The following is a 21,182-nucleotide window of genomic DNA, read 5'->3' as shown; positions in this document are numbered from 1 at the left end:
CAATGACTTCAGTTTTATCTGAGTTTAACATGAGAAAATTACAGGTCATCCAGGTTTTAACATCCTGAAGGCACATTTGAAGTTTAGCTAACTGATGAGTTTCATCTGGCTTGATCGATAGATATAACTGAGTATCATCTGCATAACAATGAAAGTTTATGGAGTGTTTATGGAGTAAAGGAAGAATATGTAAGACTGGATCCTTGTAGAACTGTGTGACTAACTTTGGCGTGCATAGAGGATTCATCTTTAACATACATCGTTATAAACCGGAATGTTTTTTCACTGTTTCATCCATACTCCACCTTTTGATGTGAATCCTACACACGTTTATAAATGAGGATGCAGACCTCTATTTGTTCTCCAGTTAACATTAGCTGCTAGCGGTGGGAGTGGCATGGGGGAGGGGGTGTATGAGGAGGGTGACTGGGACGTTGACTGGTCTGTACTGTGGTGGGTGGGGGAGGCAGTGGGACCAGAATCAAATCTGTTCTGTATAATATATATCTGTAACACTGTCTGTCTGTCTCTGTCTGTCTGTCAGACAACGGTGTGTTTGGTGTTCCCCTGAATGCGCTGTTGGAGAACGACAGGAAGAAATTTCCTGGAGTCAAAGTTCCTGTCGTCTTCCAGAAGGTGAAGAATCTGTCTGTCCGTCTGTGGTGATAAGTTTTCCAGTCATTTAGTTAAGTACAATAATGCAAAAAAAGTTAAAGTTCTGAGTACTCCAGTATTTTCAGAGACGTGCCTGTTTGGTGGAGTGATGTTCAGATGACATATCTACTCTATAGTCAGGTTTGACCAAGTGCAGACAGAGGAAACTGGAGGTTTAGACCTAAATGCAGAAACCAAGGCCAGGCAGGAAAGTTAGTGATGTTTATTAAATGGCAAACAAAAGGTGATAAAGGTTATGTCCAAAGGATCCAACTAGGCAGTCCAAAACAAAGGTAAAGTAATCCAGTGGTGCAGAGGGTAACTCAAGAAGTCAAAGGAAAAGGTTGGGGAAGGAAAATGGGAACCAAGTCAAGAATCCACATAGGAACAAACACACAGACCAGGGGAGCAGCCAAAACACTCGGCAAGAGAAAAGAGCCTTGATACCCAAGAGGGAGGTGATGAAACGAGGCACTGGTGGACAACATCAGGGAAAATCAACACAGACCGGAAACAAAGTATGGACAAGGTCACCAAATGCAGACGACTTCAAAATAAAGCAGGAAATACAAAAACCTGAAACCGTTAAACAGATATCAAAGGAAGGTTAAAATCAAGAGCAGCTGGACTTGGTTGAAGACACTTGGAGACGTCCATCGTTGGCATTGTCTCATGAGGACAGATCGTTTGTTCGGTCTCATTTTAGGTGGGGGATACGTGGCGTCTCAGCCCTCCTTCCTGTTGAGAGATGGTCTATATACTCTGTGTAAATGGCTTCTTTCCCTCCTCTTTCAAACCATCCATCTTCTCTGTCTAAAATGTGCACCTGGTGGTCCTCAAACGAGTGTCCTCTGTCCTTCAAATGTAAGTAGACTGCAGAGTCTTGACCTGAGGAGTTGGCCCTTCTGTGTTGAGCCATGCGTTTGTGTAGTGGTTGTTTAGTCTCCCCAGTATAGAGGTCTGGACTGCACTGGACAGCATACACTAGATTGAAGGGGGAGCGCTACATAGCCCTCGAAACGGAGATTTTTCAGAGGCGTCTTCGTATAATTTATGATTACCATGGCTTGCGCTTCCTGGCTTTTAATCTTGACCCAGGTGGAGTTGAGGGCTTTATTCTCCACTTCTTCCATGTAGATGTTCGCCACAATCGGGGATCCCGGTGAGCCCATCGCACAGCCATGCTTCTGTCTGTAGAATCCTCTGTGGTACTGGAAATAGGTGGTGTTTAGACAGAGGTCCAGTAGTTTACAAATCATGTGAAAAAGGAGGTCACAACATAGGACACCGTGGTTACATCTGGGTCCAGTTTCGGTCCTTGAACTTTGTTCACATAGTCAGTGGATGTTTGGATGTGGTGAGGCATGTTTCCGACAGTAGATATGTGTGTGTGGGTTATGTTGATGTGTTAGAAGCAGGAAAAATGGGCAGCGAGAGGATTTAAGCCTCTTTGACAAGGACCAAACTGTGATGGCGAGACAACTGGGTCAGAACATCTCCAGACCGGTCTGCAGAGGTCAGAACCAGAAGTGGTCCGAGGCTATAAGGCTCATTGATGCACGTGGGGAGTGAAGGCTGGTCCGTGTGGTCCGATCCAACAGATGAACTACTGCAGGTCAAAGTGCTGAAGGAGTTGATGCTGGTTCTGATAGAAAGGGGTGAGAACACACAGAACATCACGGTGGAGTCCATGGAGGGGAGTTCTGACTCTGAGTTCCTGTACTTTTCTTGAGGCAGAGTCACTTTCTGTAGGCCGTCCCTGTTGCAGCAGCTGACTGGTGAAATTAGCTTCCTGCTAACAGCTGAACATTCCTGTGATGCAGCGTGTGGTTAGGAGTTAGCATGAAGCTAACAGCTGCTAAAGATACATTTCTTAAAGTTTAATTTGGATCAGCTCGGATGCTGTAAGAAAACACGCTGACTGAGCTCAGAGCAGCTGCAGTGTTCTCCGATAGAACAGAGGTTCTATCTGAAGTCCTCGTATCGGGTCTGAGTGCAGCGTTACACAGAGTCGCCACAGCGTTCACTTCATGTGGTATCTAACAGGGCAGCCAACTTTTCAGTTTAGTTTGGAGGTCACATCCCAGTGCAGGGGTCGGGGTCATCACTCTTTAATCCTCAGGACGTTTGTTTAGAAAGTTCAGCAGCCACATGAATGTGTAGATGAAAAGCCAATAATCACGGTCAGATCAGTGTGATCAGGATACTCGGTAGCCTTAATGTTGACCAAACCTAACCAGGTATAGGACAGTCTTCCCCCAGAATCTGTGCGTCAAACCAGAGACCGTATTTATTTTAATTCTAGAGAATGTATGGAATATTAAAGTTCATAATAAGCAAGAGCGCAGGTTTTCCTTTGGCAACGGAGGAGCCACTTAATTATGCGGGGGAGCAAATTTGTAGCATTAAACACATAAATTCCTGCATTCTGCAGAATTTTTCTGCATCAATTTATGGTGTAAATGTCTTTATCTAGGCTTTGTCAACGGAAACACAAAACTCAGGCAGCAGGTGACAATTTAAAATATCAAATATAATTCAGTAGGTGTTTGGCTTTCAATCATTCTGTATTTCTCTTTCTTTCATGGTTTAGTCCTCCCTCCTCTTTGTGTCTTTGTTTGGGAAAGTTTCTCTTTAAATGTGGCCTCTTTTCACCTCGAGGATAAATTCATTCATTTTAATTAGAAACTCCTGGACTGAATGCTCAAAACATTTTGCATCTATCCCACATATCTGTGTAACCTGACATCTCCAGAAAGATTTCTACGAGAAAAAACTTTCTAAAATGTTATGATGTTGGATGTTAATAATGAGGTTAAAGTATTTAAAGAAACCTCAGATTTCCTCCTGTTCTGAACGCTCTGTTTGCTTTTTCTACCAACGGCTCCGACACACACCAGCCGCTGTTCCATATATGGTCAGGTGCTCCCACGGCAACGCTCAGTCTGCCTGTTCCGCCCGGCGACAACAACAGCCTGGTAACATGCTTCAGGTCTTGGCCAATCAGAAGACAGTGGGCTTTGAGAGGGGGGGCCTTAAAGAGACAGGAGCATCTACAGCTTGTTTCAGACAAAGGCTGAAATGAAGGCCTACATGAAGAGTAGGTATAAGACAGAAATTATTTTTCTGAACTTTGAATCAGGCAAGGCTGCCATGCAGGAGTCACAGACCTACTATATAGGACTGGAACAGCAGTATAATAAGTCTCCCCGCCCTGTAATCTGCTGTTCATTACTTGCTCTGCTGATAGAAGCCCAGACGGACAGACGCAGAACCCGTGTAAAAAGTGTCGGTTGCTTGCGCAATGCGTGAGAGTTGGCATCTCTGATTTAAAGAAGAGCTGTCGTACAACAAACAGCCAGTAACACCTACACCTGTGTGTGTGTGTAGCTGTTGTGTATTTTAGAGCAGACCGGCCTGCAGACTGAAGGGATTCTCAGAGTACCGGGATCAGCTGCCAGACTGAAGGTAAGCAAACACACGTGGCCACTTTATTAGAAACACCTGCCCCATCTTTTCTGTGTTGATTGAGCTGTTGGATCTTCCTGGAGGATGTACTGTGTGCTGCCGTGGAACTGAGTGGTGTATCTGTTATTTTGTCCACCCCGTGTATATCAGTGAGAGCGGACTAATTAACAGAAACATCGTCGTCTGCAGATTACTTGTGATGTCTGGTGGAAACCTTACAGCGATCCTAAGACTGATTCACCAGCACCAAACCCAACGTCCACTTACAAGCTGTTTCCTGAGCTTTCCACTGTTACCACACTGTCTTCATCTGTGGATTGAGTCTGCTCAGTTGTCATGGAGACAGGTCTGTTGACACGCAGACTCAACTGTCTGTCTGTCTCTCTCTCTGCCTGTCTGCAGTACCTGCGCAGAGAGATAGACAGGTGTTGTGGAAGGTTCGACTGGTCTGCGGTGAGACAGGTTGACGCTGCAGGTCTGCTGAAGCTGTTCATCAGAGAGCTGCCGACACCTCTGCTGACACACACGCACCTGTCCACCTACCGCTGTGTGCTGGGTACGCACACACACACACACACACACACACACAGTGTGCAAACACGCCTCTGTCTCACCTGGATCTGTGTCTCACCTGGATCTGTGTCTCACCTTCTCACCTCCCAACACTTTCCATCATAACCGGCTGAGGCCTGGTGCTCAGAAGTCGTCCCACAGCAGAACCACAGAACGAACCTTTCATCTTAAGAACGCACACACCAGCCAGTTCAGTCCAGACCAGGACCACACACTCAGCATTTATACTAAACGGTTTCAGAGTGGCGGTGAGGGTTTAGGGTACACTAGTCAATTACTAACTGACTGACTGAATTAACCAACATGTGAAAGGTCAGGTTAAAGTAAATATCACTAACCTGGTCCAGTCCCTAGGGGCCCGCCTGGGCATGGTCCAGTCCCTAGGGGCCCGTCTGAGCATGGTCCAGTCCCTAGGGGCCCGCCTGGGCATGATCCAGTCCCTAGACACCCGTCTAGGCATGGTCCAGTCCCTAAAGGCCGGTCTGAGCATGATCCAGTCCCTAGACACCCGTCTAGGCATGGTCCAGTCCCTAAAGGCCGGTCTGAGCATGGTCCAGTCCCTAGAGGCCGGTCTGAGCATGGTCCAGTCCCTAGTGGCCGGTCTGAGCATGGTCCAGTCCCTAGGGGCCCGTCTAGGCATGGTCCAGTCCCTAGGGGCCCGCCTGGGCATGATCCAGTCCCTAGACACCCGTCTAGGCATGGTCCAGTCCCTAAAGGCCGGTCTGAGCATGATCCAGTCCCTAGAGGCCGGTCTGAGCATGGTCCAGTCCCTAGAGGCCGGTCTGAGCATGGTCCAGTCCCTAGAGGCCGGTCTAGGCATGGTCCAGTCCCTAGAGGCCGGTCTGAGCATGGTCCAGTCCCTAGAGGCCGGTCTAGGCATGGTCCAGTCCCTAGAGGCCGGTCTGAGCATGGTCCAGTCCCTAGAGGCCGGTCTAGGCATGGTCCAGTCCCTAGTGGCCGGTCTGAGCATGGTCCAGTCCCTAGTGGCCGGTCTGAGCATGGTCCAGTCTCTAGTGGCCGGTCTGAGCATGGTCCAGTCCCTAGAGGCCGGTCTGAGCATGGTCCAGTCCCTAGAGGCCGGTCTGAGCATGGTCCAGTCTCTAGTGGCCGGTCTGAGCATGGTCCAGTCTCTAGTGGCCGGTCTGAGCATGGCGTCTTGTTTAACCTGCTGTCCTTGTGTTTCTGCAGGTATCCCATCTGTGGTCCATCAGGTCCAGGCTCTGCAACTGCTGCTGCTGCTGCTTCCTGAAGCCAACAGAGACACGTTCAAAGTAAATCCCAACACTCGCACCACACCACATCCTCAGGACGTTGGTCTGAGGCTGATGCCACCGCTGCAGGTATTAACAGATAAACATGGACTTGTTTCTCTGGTTACAGGCACTGCTGGTCTTCCTGCAGAAGGTGGTCTCTCATCAGGAGCAGAACCGGATGTCTCTGTGGAACGTCTCCATGGTCATGGCGCCCAACCTGTTCACCTGCCATCACCATGGCAACAAGTGCTCCATCGCTAAACAACAGGAGGAGATGGAGGAGGCGGTAGGCGGGGCTCACCTGGTCCGACTGATGATCACACACCAGGATCTGCTGTGGACCGTGAGTCCTAGAACACACACCCGCACATCCTCAGTGACATCACTGTCCTAGCTATCAGTGACATCACTTCCTGTTTTCTGTGGTAGGTCCCCAGCTTCCTGCTGTCTCAGGTGAGACAGATGAATCAGGCGTCCAATCAGAAACAGCTCGGCCTGACCAAGAGACTACTGCTGAGGAGAAAGAACGACAAGAACGAAAGGAATCAGGTGAGACAGAGACCAGGTCAGACACAGAACCAGATCAGACATAGAACCAGGTCAGACAAGACAACCAGGTGAGACACTGAACCAGAGAACCATTAGCACTTTGGGATTTGCTTAAATATAAAGTGCATTACAAATTAAATGTATTATTATTATTATAAGAACCAGGTGAGACACAGAACTAGGGAACCATGAGACATGAACCAGGTCAGACAAGACACCCAGGTAAGATGTGAACAAGGTGAGACCAGAGAACTAGGTGTGACACAGAACCATGTCAGACAAGAGAACCAGATGAGACACAGAACCAGCTGAGACAAGAGAACCAGATGAGACACAGAACCAGCTGAGACAAGACACCCAGCTAAGACATGAACTGGGTCAGACAAGACACCCAGGTGAGACACAGAACCAGGTCAAAACAGGGAACTCGATGCGACACAGAACCAGGTCAGATCAGGGAATCAGGTGAGACACAGAACCAGGTGAGACAAGAGAACCAGGTGAGACAAGATACCCAGGTTGGACATGAACTAGGTCAGACAAAAGAACCAGGTAACACAGAACAAGATCAGACAACTAAGAGATGATAAGACCTATTCTGATTATTGATTATTGAACAGCAGCACATCATTATCTCTGCATCATTTTTGACCGTTCTGGTTCCAGGATCCAGCAGATTATGTAGCCCAGATGTGAGTCTCCCATACCACATCCTAAATCTCTTTCTGGATGATGAGCTGTTCTCAGGCTTGATGAGATATTTAATCACTCCGGTGGGCTCTGGGTTCGCCCTGAACCAGTTACACATTACCTGGAAAACATCTAAAGGGAGGTAGCTAAAATTATACTCCTTTCAACACGAAGGGACAGTGGTTCTCCTCTGAGCTCCTCACTCTGTCTCTAAAGCCAAGCCCAGACGCCCTGCAGAGGAAACCCAGGATCCACCCAGAGACTAGGACCACAGCTGACAACTGGAATAGAGATCCACTGGTGAATCCAGAGCTTCACCTTCAGGACCTTGTGGTGAATCTCATCCCCACCAGATGCAACCGCAGAGCTGTTTAACTGCCTCGGTGACCTCTACTACAATATGACATACTTTGTATATATTCTGGGCTCAGTGATCCCCCCCCCCCCGACACAATAAAGTATATTGTATCGTATCGTAGCAGAGGTCACAACTCTGCATTGGCATCAGGTGTGGATGAGATTCACCAGGTTGTCTTAGTTGATCCTGAAGGTGAAGCTCTGGATTATTGTCTACTAGAGAGTCTTCAAGTTCTGCCTCTTCTTTGGAGGACAGGTCAGTCTGGCTCTGAAGTTCCTCAGTGTTCCTTCCACCATCTGTCCTCAGTCTGGTTCACCTCCTTGCTGAAAACAGGATGGACTGGGTCCTGCTTCCCCCCTCCTTGAATTTGACCTACTCAGACTGCACGTCACCCACCTCTCTAGCTCACCCTCAGTTACCCTTTCTGTCCATCCGCTGATCATCACCAGGTGGTTCGTCCACAGCTACAGATCTGATGACTACACAGCCAATCAGCTGTTCTGGTTCCAGGTGCGCCTAAGGCTGATTCATGCTTTCTGCATCAACATGGCCACAAGAGTCTGTGTGACGTAAAGTCCGTCATCCGTCCATGTTCGCTGAACGCCCAGATTGACGCACCAGCTGTGCATGCACTAGTAAAGCAAACTGGACATGTGTTTGGTGCATATGTATACTATGTATGTACTTATCCTACATACTGTATGTACTATGTTCTCCATCCTTGCTGTACTTCTTTTTAACCGGAAATACTGTTGTCCAACATCACTCCCTATTTACCGTAAGTTTTGTAAACGTCTCCACTACATAGTTAGATCAAGACCAGCAGACAGCAGCACTCCGGGGGGGAGTCTGGGACCACCACAGTATCATGTTCATGGTAACCGGAGTTCACCTGTCTTTGCTCTGATGTCATCACTGTGACATCACACCTGTCTGTGTGTGTGTGTGTGTGTGTGTGTGTGTGTGTGTGTGTGTGTGTGTGTGTGTGTGTGTGTGTGCAGATCACGGAGCTGTGTGAAGGTGTGATCCGGGTTCACGCTCCCCTGCACACCAAGGTCTCCATGGCGATACAGCTTGATGGACAGACAAGAGCTAAAGACGTCATCGCCCGCTTTGAGTGTGACAACAGGTAACACGCACGCACCAACACACGTTTGTCTTAGTATCTTTGTGGGGACATCTCATTGACATAATGCGTTCCTCAGCCCCCTTACCCTAGCCCTAACCCGAACCCGAAGACCGGCTGGTTCTCAGTACCAAGTTAGCCAAGTTTGGACTTCTGTACTTTAAAGCTCGGACTTGGCAAACTCCCAGGAACGGGAGCACGCAGTCCGTCATTCAGCAATTGGAACAGCAGCGGACTTGATGACGGCCGGAACCGTTAGCGGGTCCTCACATCTCCGAAAACGTTGTAGCAAATTTTTAAATCAGCTCTGTCATGATAAATCGACCACATATTTGGACATATTTTCCTGCATAAAAAACTTAAAACTGCATTCCGTGACACGAGAACAGCAGTATTATAAGTTACAGTTGTGAGTTTTCTCCTCCGACATTTCCGCTTTTTGGCGGCGAAATGCATTCTGGGATATCCGAAGTACACACAAAGTCACCACCGACGCAGGCTCGGTAACACGGGCGGAGCGAGAACACATCCGGGTATCTGACTGTACTTGGCTAGATGCAGACTTTTGAATTGGAACAGTACTTTGGCTGCGACTGATGACGTTTCACAAGAACACAGGAACACAGACTGAGAAACAGCTCAGGTCTTAACCCTCAAACGGCCCTTTACACTTGCGGGGTCCAGCATTTTGGTCCCCGCTAAGCTGGTCGGTCCCCACCAGTATAGTGCATCCCGGTTTTGGGACCACACAAACACACCCTATTCCATTAATGTCACCATGACCGATCTCTCTCTCTCTGTGTGCATGTCTCTCGCCCCACAGTCCTGTCCAGCGTCTGTATGAAGTCGGAGGAAACATCGGTGAGTCTGAAAACACACAAACCTGTTCTAAGATGTAAACAGGTGAAGATCTTAAAAGGCAGCTTTGACCTGAAACATGAAATACCAGGAGTTAATCCACCCGTCTGTCTCTCAGGTGAGCGTCGCCTCCATCCGGACTGTTTGCTGTTGGACGTTTACAAAGTGAATCCTCACTGCGATTGGCTGATCAAACCGTGACTCACGGACTCTCCTCGCCTCTCTAACCATCCCGTCCAGTCACCTTTATTTATACAGCTCGCCATCAGAAACCACAGACTCCCCACCAAGGAGCTTTGCAGTGTGACGAGTCCTCAGAGCCTCGATCCAAAGCAGGAGGGACAGAAAGTAGTCCGGACAATCAGGATCACTGATTACAGATAAGCTGTATGTAACATGTGAAGAAGGGTCACCTGTCTCACATCCGTGACATCACAAGGCTTAGTCAGATGAACACAAACATGAACAGCTGTATAACAGATTTCTGTCAATAAACTGTTTCCTGTTTGTATTGTTTTATTGTAATTTACCTGAATCTTCTCGCCCTCTGATCATCAGCTCTGCTGTCCTGCTCATATTAAAAACATAAAGCGCGCCCCCTGCTGGTCAGCCTGAGGAAACGCTGTGAAACAGACCTGCACCTCTTACAGTAGCCACACAAAGGGATTGATTTGAATGTACTGGTTGGAGATAACTGTGTTGTTTTTATTGTCACCATGGAAACAGCCCTGTGAGTAAACCTGTCCACGCTGGGTTCCCGTAGTTCAGTGATGAAATAAAACAGACGTCTGCTCATTGAACTGAACAGAACGGTTTTTATACAACAACACAAACAGAAGCGACCGTTTTCTGTACAGAGTTTGGTTCAGACTGAAAAACATCCTGTACACTTACAAAGAGACATAATTACACATGAAGCCAGAGATCACAGCCGCTGGGGTCACGACACGGCCGCTGAGGTCATCAGTTCATGTTCAATGATTCAGCAGAAAAAAACTTCTACAAACACAGAACGTCAGTACGACGCGGCTGCAGAACAAAGGAACCGAGGTACGGAAATGTGTTAGCAATACAGTTACACTGATTAGGGGCAGACAACACCACCCAGAGGCCGGGGGCCGACGCTGTCCAGATGTTGCTCCTCAGCAGCGGCTGTTGGGAGCAGCCGACGCGGTCCAGATGTTGCTCCTCAGCAGCGGCTGTTGGGAGCAGCCGACGCTGTCCAGATGTTGCTCCTCAGCTGTTGGGAGCAGCCGACGCTGTCCAGATGTTGCTCCTCAGCAGCGGCTGTTGGGAGCAGCCGACGCGGTCCAGATGTTGCTCCTCAGCAGCGGCTGTTGGGAGCAGCCGACGCTGTCCAGATGTTGCTCCTCAGCAGCGGCTGTTGGGAGCAGCCGACGCGGTCCAGATGTTGCTCCTCAGCAGCGGCTGTTGGGAGCATCTGACGCTGTCCAGATGTTGCTCCTCAGCTGTTGGGAGCAGCCGACGCGGTCCAGATGTTGCTCCTCAGCAGCGGCTGTTGGGAGCAGCCGACGCGGTCCAGATGTTGCTCCTCAGCAGCGGCTGTTGGGAGCAGCTGACGCTGTCCAGATGTTGCTCCTCAGCTGTTGGGAGCAGCCGACGCTGTCCAGATGTTGCTCCACAGCGGCTGTTAGGAGCAGCTGATGCTGTCCAGATGTTGCTCCTCAGCAGCCATGGCGGCAGCCTGCAGTGTCTCTGTGTCGCTCTGCAGAGGATTCAGCTGTTTCCTCTCGCTGTGCATGTTGTTCTCATGACGCTTCAGATCCGACGCCTGAAAGTACAGAGTGACAATGAACTCCCCACACGTACAAATTCACACCGTCAGCAGTACTACGAGTAGTGATAGTAGTCAGTGTTGTACAACACCACTTAATTCAGGTTAAAGTTCGTTGTAACGTGCATTACTGAGACTGTAACGGGTATAATATTACAGATTTAGTTTTTTAGTACTGCATTACAGAAAAAAAACAAACAATACTATAATTACTGTGTTACTTTTGTAACGCATTACTGCAAACACTGATAATAGCAGTAGTGATAGTAATAGTAGTAGTGATAGTAGTATTAGTGATAGTAGTGGTAGTAGTAGTAGTAGCAGCAGTATTGATAGTATTAGTGATAGTAGTGATAATAATAGTAGTGACAGCAATAGTAGTGATAGCAGTAGTAGTAGTGATAGTAATAGTAATAATAGTTAGTGATAGCAATAGTAGTGATTTTAATAGTAGTGATAGCAGCCGTAGTGATAGTAGTAGTGATAGCATTAGTAGTGATAGCAGTAGTAGCAGTGATAGTAGTGATAGTGATGGTAGCAGTAGTGATAGTAGTAGTGATAGCAGTAGTAGTAGTGATAGTAATAATAGTTATAGTGATAGCAATAGTAGTGATTTTAATAGTAGTGATAGCAGCTGTAGTGATAGTAGTAGTGATAGCAGTAGTAGCAGTGATAGTAGTGATAGTGATGGTAGCAGTAGTGATAGTAGTAGTGATAGCAGTAGTAGTAGTGATAGTAATAATAGTTATAGCAATAGTAGTGATTGTAATAGTAGTGATAGTAGTAGTATTGATAGTATTAGTGATAGTAGTGATAATAATAGTAGTGACAGCAATAGTAGTGATAGCAGTAGTAGTAGTGATAGTAATAGTAATAATAGTTATAGTGATAGCAATAGTAGTGATTTTAATAGTAGTGATAGCAGCCGTAGTGATAGTAGTAGTGATAGCAGTAGTAGTAGTGACAGTAATAATAGTTATAGTGATAGCAATAGTAGTGATTGTAATAGTAGTGATAGTAGTAGTAGTGATAGTATTAGTGCTAGTGATGGTAGTAGTAGTGATAGCAATAGAAGTGACAGTAGTAGTATTAGTGATAGCAGTGATAGTAATAGTAGTAGTAGTGACAGTAGCAGTAGTGACAGTAGCAGTAGTGACAGTATTAGTGCTAGTGATATTAGCAGTAGTGATAGCAATAGAAGTGATAGCAGTAGTATTAGTGATAGTAGTGATAGCAGTAGTAGTAGAAATGATAGTAATAGTAGTTATAGTGATAACAATAGTAGTGATTTTAATATTAGTGATAGTAGCAGTAGTGATAATAGTAGTGATAGCAATAGTAGTGATTTTAATAGTTATAGCAATAGTAGTGATTTTCATAGTAGTGATAGTAATAATAGTTATAGCAATAGTAGTGATTTTAATAGTAGTGATAGTAATAATAGAGTTATAGCAATATTAGTGATTTTAATAGTAGTGACAGTAGTAATAGTAGTAGTGATAGTAGCAGTAGTGATAGTAGTGACAGTAATAGTGACAGTAGCAGTAGTGATAGTAGCAGTAGTTATAGTAGTAGTAGTGATGTAATAGTATTGATATTAGTAGTATTAGTGATAGTAGTGGTAGTGATGGTAGTAGTAGTGATAATAATAGTAGTGATTTTAATAGTAGTGATAGTAGCAGTGATAGCAGTAGTAGTAGTAATAGTAATAATATAGTGATAGCAATAGTAGTGATTTTAATAGTAGTGATAGTAATAATAGTTATAGTGACAGTATTAGTTATAGTGATGGTAGTAGTAGTGATAGTAGTGATAGCAACAGAAGTGACAGTAGTAGTATTAGTGATAGTAGCAGTAGTGATAGTAGTGATAGCAATAGTAGTAGTAGTGACAGTAGTAGTATTAGTGATAGTAGCAGTAGTTATAGTAGTAGTAGTGATAGTAATAGTGATAGTAGTGGTAGTAATAGCAGTAGTAGTGATAGTAACAGTATTGATGGTAATATTAGTGGTAGTAGTAGTGATAGTAATAGTAATGATATTAGTAGTATTAGTGATAGTAGTAGTAGTGATAGTAACACTAGTGATAGTAGTACCTTGGCGAAGGCCTTGGTGCAGGACGGGCAGACGAACGGTTTCTCTCCTCGATGTCTTCTCTCATGATCCTTCAGGTGAGACTTGTGTTTAAATGCCTGCAGACAGACAGGTGAGACCAACAGATGAGACACAGACCGGTGAGACAGAGGTGAAAGACAGACAGGTGAGAGACACAGGTAAGACAGACAGGTGAGAAAAAGGCAGGTGAGACATACAGGTGAGAGACAGACAGACGAGACACACAGAGGAGAGACACAGATGAAAGACAGACAGGTGAGAGTCACAGGTAAGAAAGACAGGTGAGACACAGACAGGTGAGACAGACAGATGAGAAACAGACAGGTAAGACACACAGGTGAGAAACAGACGGACAGGTGAGGAAAAGCCAGGTGAGACAGACAGGTGAGAGACAGGTGAGAGACACAGGTAAGAAAGACAGGTGAGACACAGACAGGTGAGACAGACAGATGAGAGACACAGGTGAAAGACAGACAGGTGAGAAAAAGCCAGGTGAGACAGACAGACGAGAGACACAGGTGAAAGACAGACAGGTGAGACAGACAGACGAGAGACACAGGTGAAAGACAGACAGGTGAGAGACAGGTGAGAGACACAGGTAAGACAGGTAAGACACAGACAGGTACGACACAGGTGAGAAAAAGGCAGATGAGAAACAGCGAGGTGAGACATACAGGTGAGAGAGACAGGTGAGAGACACAGGTAAGACAGACAGGTGAGACAGACAGACGAGAGACAGACAGACAAAAGAGACAGGTGAGAGAGACAGGTAAGACACACAGCTGAGAGACACAGGTGAAACACAGACAGGTGAGAGACAGGTAAGAGACACAGGTAAGACAGGTGAGAAAGACAGACGAGGAAACAGACAGATGAGACACACAGGTGAGAGACAGACAGGTGAGACACAGACAGGTGAGACAGAGACGAGAAACAGACAGATGAGAGACAGGTAGGTGTGAGGAGGACAGGTGAGCTCACCTTTTCACACATCTGGCAACTGAACGGCCTCTCGTTGCTGTGAACCCGTTCGTGTTTTTTCAGGTCTGGAGCTCGAATGAACGACTTCCCACAGACTTCACACCTGTAGGGTTTGAAGCCTGTGTGGATCTTCAGGTGTTCTAAAACAGACAGAAAAATATCATCTGTAACATGCCCATCACGGCATCAGAGCTCAGGTGAACGTACCTAAGTACAAGTGTGAGGAGTGTGCTTACCTTTGAGGTGAGCGTGGGTGGTGAAAGCTTTGGTGCAGATCTCACAGGCGAACGGCCGCTCTGCTGAGTGAAGCTTCTCGTGTTTCCTGCAGGCAGAGAGAACGGCTCAGGTGTGTCCACCAGGTGTGTGGCTCAGGTGTTCACCAGGTGTGCTCTACTTACCTGAGTCTGCTCTCGTCCAGGAAGGTCTTCCCACACACCTGGCAGGCGAGCTGCTCCCGGTGTCCGTACAGCAGGTATTCAAACTTCATGTCGGTCGTAGCCGTGGACCAGCCGGGCGGCTGCTCGTCCTTCACCTCCCCCATACTGTCTGCAAACGTCAGTGTCTGGGTGGCGTGGTGCTCCGCCCCCAGCTCTTTAGGCTCCGCCTCCATATCTGTTACCACGTCCTGGTCGTAGCAGGTCACCTGGAGGGGACACAGGTGTAGTCACATGGACTGTTTACCAGTGGTTACCGTTATATCTGCTGTACTTAAACCACAGTAGTTGTCTGACCAGGGCCAGACCAGAATCCGGTCAGAGCCAGAGCCAGAGCCAGGCCAGAGCCTGGGCCAGGTCAGAACCAGGTCCAGGCCACAACCAGAACCAGGCCAGAACCAAGGTTTAGGTTTGGGGCTGAGGAATGCATGATGAGAGTCCTCATTAGTCCAGAAAGAAAAACGTGTGTGTGTGTACCTTATGAACATCCTCATTGGTCAGTTCTTTCAGGATGGCTTCCTGGACACGCAGCGCCGCACTGGGAGACTTATCTAGCTCCTGATTGGCCGACGCCTCGACAAGGTCGTCAGTGGTGTGCGTGTCGTCGTGCTCCCCGAGGACCTGCACAGGTTACAGGAGGAGGCGTTAGAGGAGTGATGGCTGATTAACGGCTGATCTTGATTGGCTGAGCGTACCTCGGCGTCCGCAGCCAGCTGAGCCTCTGGAGGCAGGGCCATCTTCACGATGTCATAGGGAAACTTCTCTTTGTCCTCTGAAGACACGTCTCGTTTCTGAGGACACATGAACGCATCACCACACAGGAGGAGGAGCTTTACCTGACAGACAGGTAAACCACCACCAGAGTCACAGTGCTGACACCTGGTCAGTGAAAACTGTCTGCTGTCTCACCTGCTGGATGTCGGCTAGTTTCTGGTCAGAACGAATGCTCGTAGACAGCTGTCAAAAGTGTCACCTGTCTCTGTGTCACCTGTCTGTGTCACTTGTCTCTGTGTTACTTGTCTCTGTGTCACCCGTCTCTGTGTCACCTGTCTCTGTGTCACCTGTCTCTGTGTCACTTGTCTCTGTCACCTGTCTCTGTGTTACCACCTGTGTGGGTGTTACCTGTGTGAGTGTTACCTGCGTGGGTGTTACCTGCGTGAATGTTACCTGCGTGAATGTTACCTGCGTGAATGTTACCTGCGTGAATGTTACCTGCGTGAATGTTACCTGCGTGAATGTTACCTGCGTGAATGTTACCTGTCTCTGTGTTACCACCTGTGTGGATGTTACCTGTGTGGATGTTACCTGTCTCTGTGTTAGCTGTCTGTGTGTCAACTGTGTGTTAGCTGTCTGTGTGTCACCTGTGTGTTAGCTGTCTGTGTGTCACCTGTGTGTTAGCTGTCTGTGTGTCACCTGTGTGTTAGCTGTCTGTGTGTCACCTGTGTGTTAGCGGTCTGTGTGTCACCTGTGTGTTAGCTGTCTGTGTGTCACCTGTGTGTTAGCGGTCTGTGTGTCACCTGTGTGTTAGCTGTCTGTGTGTCACCTGTGTGTTAGCGGTCTGTGTGTCACCTGTGTGTTAGCTGTCTGTGTGTCACCTGTGTGTTACCCGTCTTTGTGTCACCTGTGTGGGTGTTTCCTGTCTCTGTGTTACCCGTCTCTGTGTCACCTGTGTGGGTGTTCCTGTCTCTGTTTTACCACTTGTGTGGGTGTTACCTGTCTCTGTGTTACCACCTGTGTGGATGTTTCCTGTCTCTGTGTTACCACCTGTGTGGGTGTTACCTGTGTGAGTGTTACCTGCGTGGGTGTTACCTGCGTGAATGTTACCTGCGTGAATGTTACCTGCGTGAATGTTACCTGTCTCTGTGTTACCACCTGTGTGGATGTTACCTGTGTGGGTGTTACCCGTCTCTGTGTTACCACCTGTGTGGATGTTACCCGTCTCTGTGTTACCACCTGTGTGGATGTTACCCGTCTCTGTGTTACCACCTGTGTGGATGTTACCCGTCTCTGTGTTACCACCTGTGTGGATGTTTCCTGTCTCTGTGTTACCACCTGTGTGGATGTTTCCTGTCTCTGTGTCACCTGTGTGGATGTTACCTGGGTGGATGTTACCTGTCTCTGTGTTACCTGTGTGGGTGTTGCCTGTCTCTGTGTTACCTGTGTGGGTGTTACCTGTCTCTGTGTTACCTGTGTGAATGTTACCTGCGTGAATGTTACCTGCGTGAATGTACCTATCTGTGTTACCCGTGTGGGTGTTACTTGTGTGGGTGTTACCTGTCTCTGTGGGTGATACCTGTGTGGGTGTTACCTGTCTCTGTGGGTGTTACTTGTGTGGGTGTTACCTGTCTCTGTGTGCGTTACCTGTGTGTGCGTTACCTGTGTGTGCGTTACCTGTGTGTGCGTTACCTGTGTGTGTGTTACCTGTGTGTGCGTTACCTGAGAGCAGAGTTTGTCGAGGAAGCGGATGCCGAGGATCTGTCCTGATGACATCATCAGGTTGACGTCCCTCTTCTTGACAGAGATCTTTGCAGTGTACATGTAGTTCAACACCTCCTCGAAGATATCAGAACGGATGAAGTCGATCTCAATCACAGAGGAGTTGTCGACCTGAGGAGACACGGACAGGTGAGGCCTCATGTTTTTTGAAGTGCTGAGCGTGTACACGTGTACATTACCTCGTATTTTTAAAGTAGTGAGCGTGTACACGTGTATATTACCTCATGTTTTTAAAGTACTCGGCGTGCACACGTGTATATTACCTCGTGTTTTTTGAAGAGTTTCTTGAAGTAGTTGGAGCAGGCGGCGAGCACGCAGCGGTGAGCTCGGAACTTGACGTCCTCGACCACGACGGCGATGTCGCAGTGCTCGCCCTCCAGCCGCTGCTCGTTCAGCAGCTTCAGGAAGATGCTCTTGTGTTCATCGTCCACGTACTTTACCGTCTCCGCCATCTGGATGCACACAGGCACAGCATCAGGACCTGTCCAGTACTGAGATCCAGGCCTCAGGTATCTGGGACTAACAGGATCAGGTCTCTCTGCTCTTTACTGGTCACCGGGACATAAAACCTGGCCCCAGAATAAGTGTTTTCCCCGCCGGTTGTACTTCTACTCGTCACTGCCTTCATCAGTGGGCACCGGGGACACGACGCCATGAGCTCATCCCAGCGGGCGCTTCAACAGACGCTCAGCTAGCTGGGGTTCTGGAGTCAGCATAAACCGGATCCGTTTACACAGCTGGTACTTTCTAACGCATACTGCGAGTACTGCACATCACATCTGGAGCCTTTAACGCAATATTCTGGCGGATATGTGGTACCTTGAACTTATGATGTCACCCAGGTTGCACACCTGTAACTGTCAGCACCTGACCCCCCCGTCTCTGGTCCCAGATCTAAGGCTAGTGCAGCCCGTCCCCCCCGTCTCTGGTCCCAGATCTAAGGCTGGTGCAGCCCGTCCCCCCCGTCTCTGGTCCCAGATCTAAGGCTGGTGCAGCCCGTCCCCCCTGGTCTCTGGCCCCAAACAGTTCATGTACCTCTCGTACCGCGGACACGCGCGCCAGAGCGTGTGCACGCGTCACCGTGCAACTATCTGAGCGAACAGACAGCAGCTAGGCTAGCTGTTAGCATAGAGCACACTTTGCTTTATTTACCATTAAACCCATGCAGTCCGGGTCCGAACCCGCACGCGGACCTGTACCGGACACCCAGTCCCGTTCTCCTCCGACTGTAGTTCATCTGAACCGGACTGAAGCGGGTTGCCGTTAGGCCACCGGGCTAGCAGCTGCGACGCTAACTCTGTGTAGCAGAGCTAACGCTAAACCCGGACCGACCCGTTCGGCTGTAACCGAGGTTCTGGTGTATCTGAGGGAAGACAGCGGGGTAACGGAGGCTCGGCCGGTGTAACGGAGACGGTGTCCCGGTGGCTGGGTCACCGGTGAGGCTGCCGTTAGCCTGTAGGGAGCTAACATGGTCAAACATTAACGTTAACTTGATCATCGGGACCGGTACCGGCCTCCCGGTGCTGGCAGCGGGCCGGGTGTAACCACAGTTACCGGACCGTGGACCTGCCGGTGTGTAACGTGTCTGTTAGTGCTGACGTTAAATGGCGGACGGCGTGTTTGTGTCGGAGTAACGTTAAATGGCGGACAGCTCGGCCTGCTGCTGCTCTCACAAAATGGCGTGTCCCCGATGCCCGTCCAGCTCTCTCTCCGTTACACCTGCGGACCGACGGCGGCACCGACCGGACGGTGAGCGGGCCGCGTGCCGGCTCGCGGACCGTCCGCTCCGCCGTCCCCGGGACAGGCACGCGAGCAGCGGCGCCGCGGCCTCGGTAACGAGACGGGGCTCGAGCGGCCATGAACGGCTCGAGAGCGCGCAGCATCCCCGCGGAAACGGCGTCTGCAGCGGGGAGGAGAGGAGCGCGGGTCGGGGAGCGAGCTCTTACCGTCACAGGGGCCCGGTGCGATGTGGTCCTCCGGGTGTGGCAGCGTACCGGGAGCCGGGAGACACTTTGTCCGGTTGTTGTTGTTGTTACTGAGGACGAGCGCCGAGCGGAAGGACGCGCTTTGCGCCAGCACGCTCACTGCAGGGGCAATACCTCGGGCATGCGCAGTCCGCTCCTCTGTGAGAGGGAACGAGTCTGCAGGAACACACAAACCAGTCAGACAAACCAGTCAGAACACAGAAACCAGTAAGACAAACCAGTCAGATAAACCAGTCAGAACACACAAACCGGTCAGATAAACCAGTCAGAACACACAAACCAGTCAGAACACAGAAACCAGTAAGACAAACCAGTCAGAACACACAAACCAGTCAGATAAACCAGTCAGAACACACAAACCAGTCTGACAAACCAGTCAGAACACACAAACCAGTCAGATAAACCAGTCAGAACACACAAACCAGTCTGACAAACCAGTCAGAACACAGAAACCAGTCAGATAAACCAGTCAGAACACACAAACCAGTCTGACAAACCAGTCAGAACACAGAAACCAGACAGATGAACCAGTCAGAACACACAAACCAGTCAGACAAACCAGTCAGAACACAGAAACCAGTCAGACAAACCAGTCAGATAAACCAGTCAGAACACAGAAACCAGTAAGACAAACCAGTCAGATAAACCAGTCAGAACACACAAACCAGTCAGATAAACCAGTCAGAACACACAAACCAGTCAGAACACACAAACCAGTCTGACAAACCAGTCAGAATTCAGAAACCAGACAGATGAACCAGTCAGAACACACAAACCAGTCTGACAAACCAGTCAGAACACAAACCAGTCAGGCAAACCAGTCACAACACACAAACCAGTCTGACAAACCAGTCAGAATTCAGAAACCAGACAGATGAACCAGTCAGAACACAAACCAGTCAGACAAACCAGTCAGAACACACAAACCAGTCTGACAAACCAGTCAGGCAAACCAGTCAGAACACAGAAACCAGTCAGACAAACCAGTCAGAACACATAAACCAGTCAGACAAAAAGAACACAGATACAAGTCAGACAAACCAGTCAGAACACACAAACCAGTCAGACAAACCAGTCAGAACACAGAAACCAGTCAGACAAAAAGAACACAGATACAAGTCAGACAAACGAATCAGAACACACAAACCAGTCAGACAAACCAGTCAGAACAAACAAACCAGTCAGACAAACCAGTCAGACAAACCAGTCAGAACACACAAACCAGTCAAACAAACCAGTCAGAACACACAAACCAGTCAGAACACACAAACCAGTCTGACAAACCAGTCAGAACAAAAACCAATCAGGCAAACCAGTCAGAACACACAAACCAGTCAGACAAACCAGTCAGAACAAACAAACCAGTCAGACAAACCAGTCAGACAAACCAGTCAGAACACACAAACCAGTCAAACAAACCAGTCAGAACACACAAACCAGTCAGAACACACAAACCAGTCTGACAAACCAGTCAGAACAAAAACCAATCAGGCAAACCAGTCAGAACACAGAAACCAGTCAGACAAACCAGTCAGAACACATAAACCAGTCAGACAAAAAGAACACAGATACAAGTCAGACAAACCAGTCAGAACACACAAACCAGTCAGACAAACCAGTCAGAACACACAAACCAGTCAGACAAACCAGTCAGAACACAGAAACCAGTCAGAACACACAAACCAGTTAGACAAACCAGTCAGAACACAGAAACCAGTCAGACAAACCAGTCAGAACACACAAACCAGTCTGACAAACCAGTCAGAACACAGAAACCAGTCAGATAAACCAGTCAGAACACAGAAACCAGTCAGACAAACCAGTCAGAACACACAAACCAGTCTGAGA

The 21,182-nt window shown here is 48.3% G+C and overlaps 2 protein-coding genes across 3 annotated transcripts in view; one reads left to right on the top strand and one right to left on the bottom strand.

The window, feature by feature from the left end:
- Nucleotides 1-10,036, top strand: part of arhgap28 (Rho GTPase activating protein 28) — a 12,122-nt gene extending 2,086 nt beyond the window's left edge. The window contains exons 4-12 of the mRNA XM_046073166.1: nt 545-636; nt 4,045-4,122; nt 4,525-4,678; nt 5,884-5,966; nt 6,076-6,291; nt 6,378-6,497; nt 8,547-8,674; nt 9,495-9,532; nt 9,648-10,036. Of these exons, the coding sequence (XP_045929122.1) occupies nt 545-636; nt 4,045-4,122; nt 4,525-4,678; nt 5,884-5,966; nt 6,076-6,291; nt 6,378-6,497; nt 8,547-8,674; nt 9,495-9,532; nt 9,648-9,730 (992 nt within the window). The 3' untranslated portion in view covers nt 9,731-10,036. The remainder of the gene's footprint in view (nt 1-544; nt 637-4,044; nt 4,123-4,524; nt 4,679-5,883; nt 5,967-6,075; nt 6,292-6,377; nt 6,498-8,546; nt 8,675-9,494; nt 9,533-9,647) is intronic.
- A 288-nt stretch (nt 10,037-10,324) lies between these two features.
- Nucleotides 10,325-19,452, bottom strand: zbtb14 (zinc finger and BTB domain containing 14). Of its 2 annotated transcripts, none has more exons than XM_046044802.1 (10): nt 19,296-19,452; nt 17,613-17,801; nt 17,290-17,460; nt 15,549-15,644; nt 15,331-15,474; nt 14,818-15,062; nt 14,656-14,741; nt 14,420-14,559; nt 13,420-13,515; nt 10,325-11,321 (listed from the first exon to the last, which is right to left on the bottom strand). In XM_046044802.1, the coding sequence occupies exons 2-10, from the start codon at nt 17,799-17,801 to the stop codon at nt 11,181-11,183; spliced, it is 1,308 nt and encodes a 435-aa protein (XP_045900758.1). In that variant the 5' UTR covers nt 19,296-19,452; the 3' UTR covers nt 10,325-11,180. The 2 variants fall into 2 exon arrangements, with proteins under 2 accessions (XP_045900758.1, XP_045900749.1); XM_046044793.1 differs by lacking the exon at nt 19,296-19,452 and adding an exon at nt 18,502-19,141.
- Between the last annotated feature and the right edge of the window lie 1,730 nt (nt 19,453-21,182).

Source organism: Micropterus dolomieu, linkage group LG01 (genome assembly GCF_021292245.1).
Source record: "Micropterus dolomieu isolate WLL.071019.BEF.003 ecotype Adirondacks linkage group LG01, ASM2129224v1, whole genome shotgun sequence".
NCBI lineage: Eukaryota > Metazoa > Chordata > Actinopteri > Centrarchiformes > Centrarchidae > Micropterus > Micropterus dolomieu.
The sequence above is the reverse complement of the archived record's forward strand: the minus strand, read 5'-3'. Positions and strand labels throughout refer to the sequence as shown.